The sequence below is a fragment of the Camelina sativa genome, chromosome 9 (assembly GCF_000633955.1).
Source record: "Camelina sativa cultivar DH55 chromosome 9, Cs, whole genome shotgun sequence".
NCBI lineage: Eukaryota > Viridiplantae > Streptophyta > Magnoliopsida > Brassicales > Brassicaceae > Camelina > Camelina sativa.
The window spans coordinates 28,255,139-28,261,306 of record NC_025693.1 but is presented as its reverse complement, the minus strand read 5'-3'; the positions used below and the strand labels follow the sequence as shown (position 1 = coordinate 28,261,306).

The following is a 6,168-nucleotide window of genomic DNA, read 5'->3' as shown; positions in this document are numbered from 1 at the left end:
TTTTTGTATTTTTGTCTGCTTGGATTCTGATGTTGGAATGTTTGTAATTGTCTTTCACTTATTTATAGGTGTGGATTTAGTATCTTAACAGCAGATAAACTCCTGTACACGTTTTAAAATCTCAGAGCTTCAAATTGTGGTTTCCAGGAAACTTCAAAAGGTGGTTAAGCCTTGTGGGCTTAACAAGTGTTATCTATTCAGAATCAATGGCACTGTAGATTCACTTAAAGAGTAATATGATTAAAATAAGAGAGACTCTTTATGAAGGGAGGCAGAATCTGTTGTAGGCTTTTGTTTTAAATGAAAGCCACTGTAGTGAAGAGGTAGACGCGGTTTCTCTTCTTGCATCATCTTTGGGGACCCATATTTCTGATCCATTCCATAACTTTGTGATGCAAAGAGTTGGTGCATAAAGTGGGATTATCCTAAAACAAAAATGTCAAAGATCATTGGATCAAACTATTCCTTTTTCCTAGGTCAATTCGATTTAAAAAAAAAAAAACAATTTAAAACTTTTGTCGTCGTAATGTTTTTCTTTAACCTCATTATACCAAGCTCAGACTAATTCTGAGACTCGTACAATACTGTCTAATTTTTTTTTGTTGCTTTACAGTATCTATCTGTGATTTTTTCCCCCGAGCATAATGAATGAGATTCGATCCGTAACATCATATACGTACATACTAAGTCCTTAACCACTAGGCTACCATACTTGGTTTTTATTGATATATTTTTAGTCAATGCTCTATAAAGGAAAGGAATGTTAAATTTCTATTTTATGTCAACATGTGTTATGCAGTTTTATCACAACGATGTTATTATTAACATTAACATAAACTATTAGGCGATATAGTTTTTTAGACACAAATAATGTAAAACGTTATATGTCTTTTGAGTGGTAGAGCGAAATGGTACATTGGTACAAAGTACATACCTATCTGCTTTACAAAAGAGTGTAGGATGGGAAGAGTCTTGGTTTGAAAAGGATAAACGTTTTTGGTTTCATCTGTCGGAAAAGACAGCAGATATAAAGTCAAGTTCAAAGGAGACAGAGACAGAAGAAGCAGAGGAGTTTTAACTTTTAATAACCAAAAACAAAAGAACTAATGTTGTTAAAACAAGTGTCACTGATAGTGAGTTTAGAAAGTTAGAAACAGAAGAAAACAAAAGTTTCTTTAGACCACCGACTTGATCTGTCTTAGATTTTCTGATTTGATAAAACATTCGTACTTGTAAATAACAATGAAATGCAAAAGGAAGAATTCAAATCTCATGGATTCTTCGTACTGCCTTTTTGTCGTTTGTTTTTTACTCAGCGTGAGCACTAAAAATGGGTCGTACGCGTTGTGGAAAACAATGAGTCGAACCCCTAAAACTGATATCTTCCTAGGAAAAACATTCAATGACGTATGCTGTGAATCACTAAAATATAAAACATACAATGTACCTTGATCATACTTCTGTTTGTTTATATTTTTTATCAAATATTTCATAGAAAAAAATTAACTGTTCCTGAAATAATAATCTTTTAAAACTTATAATGTTATACTGGAATCTCTGAATTGAATTGAAACATTCAAATCAAGAGATTAGAGCTTAAAGATATTTTGTCTAGTAAAAATACTAAATTAAACAAAAAGAAAGTGTGGTTATCACTACTTCTCAACAATGGAAGATGTTCATTGGGCTTTCCTAAAGATGAACATTGGAAGAGAAAGAAATATAATATGTGGTGTGCGTGAATGTGGAATTAGTGTGGTGAATTGCAAGCTGGATTCCTAATTAGAGAGGATCTAGTCAGTACTAATGGTGTGCTCTGCAGCTGGATTCCTATTTTGAAGACTTAAGAATCTATTTATCAACTATATATAAAAAAAAAGTCTTAATTATTAATTAGTTTAATCCAAAAATTTAAGTACACTCTTTTCGTCCGAACAAAGCCAAAAACAAAAGTGGCAACTTTAAGTTCCTTTGACCACTCGTTGTTCTGTCGGCGTGAGCATCGTTTGACATCTTTGTTTAATGGGCTTAAATTGACCCATCTATTGTATTTTCCTGTTACTAAGGAATTTATAAGCCCATTAAGTTTCGGCCCACGTTAGACGTCCGTAGATCTTGATTGACGGCAGGTTGATTTTTTTCCGGCGAGTATCTCAGATCGACGAGTTTTGTTTTCAGACGTGATTTCGAAATGAACGTTGAGTCAAGCAACGAGTCTTTCAAAATCGGGCAGCGAGTCCACTCGCTCAACGATTCGCGTCGGGTGGGCACCGTGAAGTACGTCGGAGGTGTGGAGGGATACTCCGGGACCTGGATCGGCGTTGATTGGGATCAAGACGGTGATGGAAAGCATAACGGCTCCGTCAACGGCGTTTTCTACTTTAACGGTCGTTCACAGACCTCCGCTTCCTTTGTTCGTTCTCAGAATCTTAGTAGTGGTATCACATTGCTTCAAGCCTTGGAGCTTAGATACAGAACAGCTTCAACTAAGGACGAAGAAGGTCTGAAGAGAATGTTCAATTAGATTAATTGTGGTTTTGCTTGAATTGGTTTTTGGAATTTGAAATGATGAATTTTTTTTTTTTTTTTTTTTTTAATTTTGCTGTTGTTAGATGAAATGTATGTTCTCTCTGCTGGGAACAAAGGTGTTTCGATACAGCTTTTGGGAGGGGACAAGATTCAGGATAAGTTGAGTAGGTTCGAGGAGCTTACGAGTGCTTCTCTTTCTTATCTTGGTGTTAGCTCTCTTGGAGTTTCACCTGAGTTGGGTTCAATTCTACCTAGTAAGATTCATTCTACTCCTTTTAGCACTCTGCAATTGACAAAAACACTCGTGTGACTCTCTTTTGATCAGTACCTTTACTTGCTTCCTCTGTTACAGATTTGAAGCTGTTGGACTTAACTGGAAACTTGATTTCTGACTGGGAGGTATTGAGTCTTTACTGCTTTGGCTGTTTGGTGACATTGCTACTAACATTTTGTAGCTTTTATATTTAGAGTTTATGAGTGATCATTGTTCTCTTTTGGCTTCCAGGAAATTGGTGCTCTATGTGAACAGTTACCAGCCCTTACAACTCTTAATCTGTCTAGCAATTCATTATCAAGTGAAGTCACCTCTCTGCCACAGTTAAACAACATCCGTGTATTGGTTCTTAATAATAGTGGTGTGAGCTGGAATCAGGTGACATGTGACTACTTGACTTGTTACTTTTTTCTCACGAACTAAATCTGAGCTCCATCTCAGTTTCCGACTCTTGCCATCATGATGTAGGTTGAAAATCTTAGGCGCTCGTTACCTGGAATTGAGGAGTTGCATTTGATGGGGAACATGATATCTTCCATAACAGTAATGTCTTCTTTTGTAGTTCCAATGCTTTCTGAGATTCTCCAAGTAGGATTTAGTTTGGACATGCTTGGAAAACGCTTTGGTCTCTTTCAAAATTATACTTGAGTTGCACTCATGCCAACGCCTTTTTTGCTTTGAGAACTTGGGTGTTGAGTTTGTAAATAGTTTTTAACCCTCTCTGGTTTCTTCTCGCAGTCGATGTCGTCCTCAGATGATCAAGCATTTAATTCTCTGGAACTTCTGAATTTGGATGATAATTGTATCTCCGATTGGAGTGAAGTATTAAAGCTAGCTCAACTTCCATGGTCAGAAATTATTTTCCCTTCTATTCGTAGTTGATGGACCTGTAAATATACATTGCGCTGATGATACGTATTATCAATTGATCATCTAAACGTTTTTTCTCAGCTTGGAGCAGCTCTACCTGAACAAGAATAAGCTGTCACGCATATTTCACTCTGTAAATAGCAATGAATCACCAAAGAAAAGCAGCGACCCATTTCCAAGTCTACGTTGTCTTCTTCTAGGTAATCTCCTCTAGTGTAATGTCCCTTTCTTGAAATTTGGCCATTTATCTCAGCCCTTGTATTATTTCAGGAGCCAACAACATTGATGATCTGGCCTCGATAGACGCACTGAATGTGTTTCCTAAGTTGGTGGTATTGAACTTTTGTTCTGTGATTCTCTAATAGATCAGTAATGATCCTTGTTATAGAGGCTAAGCACTTGGTAGACCATTAAAGATCATGTCCTTTAACTGAACTCCCTTCTTCAACTTGTAGGACATCAGGCTTTCAGATAACCCAATAACCGATCCTGCAAGAGGCGGTGTCCCGAGATTTGTTCTCATTGCACGGTTGACGAAAGTACAAGTGCTGAATGGGAGTGAGGTAGAACAACTGCCTAATAATGTTAAACATATTGTTACCTTTCATTGCTCTTTAAAATCTGAATCTATCGGGATTTTCAGGTCAGAGCTCGTGAAAAAAAGGATTCTGAGATACGGTAAATCATCAATCCCCTCTGTTGTTTGATTTTAGCGGAAGGACTATCCTTATTTTGTTTTGGATGATCGCAGGTATGTCCGGATGGTGATGACAAAACCAACTGACAAGTCTGAGATTGAGCTGCTCCACCCTAGGTACAATTTTGGTTTCTGAATCCTGTTTTCTTTTTTTTAATGCAAGTTTCTACCAAAAGAAATTGATATAAGAAAACGTTAACCTTGTTTGTGATATTGCAGGTTTGATGAACTCAAGAAACGTCACGGAATTGAGGATGAAAGAGCATCAACTAAGAGCAGCGGCCCTAAGAACATGGCATCTGGACTTATCTGTATGACTCTTTTAAGCGTTTCTTATGCATGGTTCATTGATTGTATAATAGCTACTATTATATAACTATGACATGTGCAGCCATTACTCTCAAATGCGTTGGTCCATCAATGGGTGAAAAGCCTGAGTTGACAAAGAAGTTACCAGGCAGTATCACGGTTGTTACTTCTTCTTGTCTACTGAGAATCTGAAGTCTAAAAACTCTGAAAATGTGTACCAATTATGTTGAACCTTTTGATTCGTGTTCGTACAGGTTGGGAAGATGAAGATCTTATGTGAGAACTTTTTCAAGCTCAAGAACGTCAAGCCAAGATTATTTCTGCAGGAGGAGGTATATATCCTAAAGATTACGACTGCATGAGTCTTTGTATCTCCATGTTCATCATATCAACAGAAATATTCTATATTTTCTGTGGCAGGGCTCACCTTTTCCTACAGCACTCGATGAAGAGACATCAACATTACTGGACGTTGGAATCTGCGAGGGCTCTACACTTCTAATAGACGAAGAGAGTTAAGAGACACATAGAGAAAACTCTTGCATTCACGATCCAAAATTGATTATTTTCAAAACAGATGCATTATATTCTCAACGATAACATTAGGCAAAAGTTTTCATATGAAGAAGTAAAATATTGAAATTGAAAGAACATGTTTTTAAGAGAGCTCAATGATCTTGCTTCTTTTTCTGCTACATTCTTTCTCCTCTGCATCACTCTCGCTATCATCACTTTCATCATCGCTGCTCGAATCTCCATCTCTAGCCGCCAGACCAACGCCTGAAACCGCTGCTTCAGCGGCACTGACAGCTTCAGGTGTGTTGAGATCAGCGACGCCGAGCATCAAATCCATTTCGATAACTTGAGATTCGTCTCCCGTTAACGCTTCGATATCAAAAGCTTCAGAGTTTCCTTCCGCTGCTTCTTGCTCCAACTTTTTGTTAGCTTCCGCCATAACCCCTAAGAAGCCTTTCACTTTGTCGAGAAATTGGCTTTTGGCAACTGGAGCAATAGTTGGTGGCTTCGATGGAGGTGCCGCCTCTTCCCTCTGCTTCTTCTTATTCTTCTTCTTCTTCTTCTTATTCTTCTTCTTCTTCTCCGTACAGATCAAAAGTGCTGAATCCATAGCAGAGGTAGAAGAAGATGGATTCTCCAGCTCCAATTTCAGAAGATCTTTGCAGTTTTCTTTCCCTTCCATGATTTTTGCTTGCTGATATCAAAGAGTATCGAAACTAAGTTGAAGAAGAGAACTATGAGATTGACCAGTGGAGCTTTTTAAGGTCACCTGTGAAATAGCCGCTCTCGTTTTAGGGTTTTTGGTAGATGAAGATGTTTTGACAATCAATTTAGAATTTGCAAATTAGTATTTATATTTACACTTTAAATTGAAATTGTACAAACCTAGCGCAAGTCAAAATTGGTAACTTTGACTATTTGGTTTAACCGGTTAAAGCGACTGATTGAATGCCGATAGTATTAATTTACCCGG

General features: G+C 37.4%; 2 protein-coding genes across 2 annotated transcripts; one reads left to right on the top strand and one right to left on the bottom strand.

The window, feature by feature from the left end:
- On the top strand, positions 2,125–5,345 carry LOC104712717 (tubulin-folding cofactor E-like). The gene is made up of 15 exons (XM_010429677.2): positions 2,125–2,501; positions 2,613–2,783; positions 2,882–2,928; positions 3,035–3,181; positions 3,272–3,346; positions 3,542–3,651; positions 3,755–3,873; positions 3,944–4,005; positions 4,129–4,236; positions 4,317–4,351; positions 4,425–4,487; positions 4,590–4,681; positions 4,762–4,838; positions 4,934–5,011; positions 5,100–5,345. Exons 1-15 carry the CDS (start codon positions 2,192–2,194, stop codon positions 5,196–5,198), a joined length of 1,593 nt encoding a protein of 530 aa, XP_010427979.1. The 5' UTR covers positions 2,125–2,191; the 3' UTR covers positions 5,199–5,345.
- LOC104712718 (uncharacterized protein C12orf45 homolog) lies at positions 5,224–6,029 on the bottom strand. The gene is made up of 2 exons (XM_010429678.2): positions 5,965–6,029; positions 5,224–5,889 (listed from the first exon to the last, which is right to left on the bottom strand). The coding sequence occupies exon 2, from the start codon at positions 5,875–5,877 to the stop codon at positions 5,338–5,340; it is 540 nt and encodes a 179-aa protein (XP_010427980.1). The 5' UTR covers positions 5,878–5,889; positions 5,965–6,029; the 3' UTR covers positions 5,224–5,337.

Coding starts and splice junctions, on each gene's coding strand:
- LOC104712717 (XM_010429677.2), top strand. CDS start 2,192: ATGAACGTTGAGTCAAGCAACGAGTCTTTCAAAATCGGGCAGCGAGTC. Junction 3,347..3,541: donor ACATGATATCTTCCATAACA/GTAATGTCTTCT, acceptor TTCTTCTCGCAG/TCGATGTCGTCCTCAGATGA. Junction 4,006..4,128: donor ATGTGTTTCCTAAGTTGGTG/GTATTGAACTTT, acceptor TTCAACTTGTAG/GACATCAGGCTTTCAGATAA.
- LOC104712718 (XM_010429678.2), bottom strand. CDS start 5,877: ATGGAAGGGAAAGAAAACTGCAAAGATCTTCTGAAATTGGAGCTGGAG.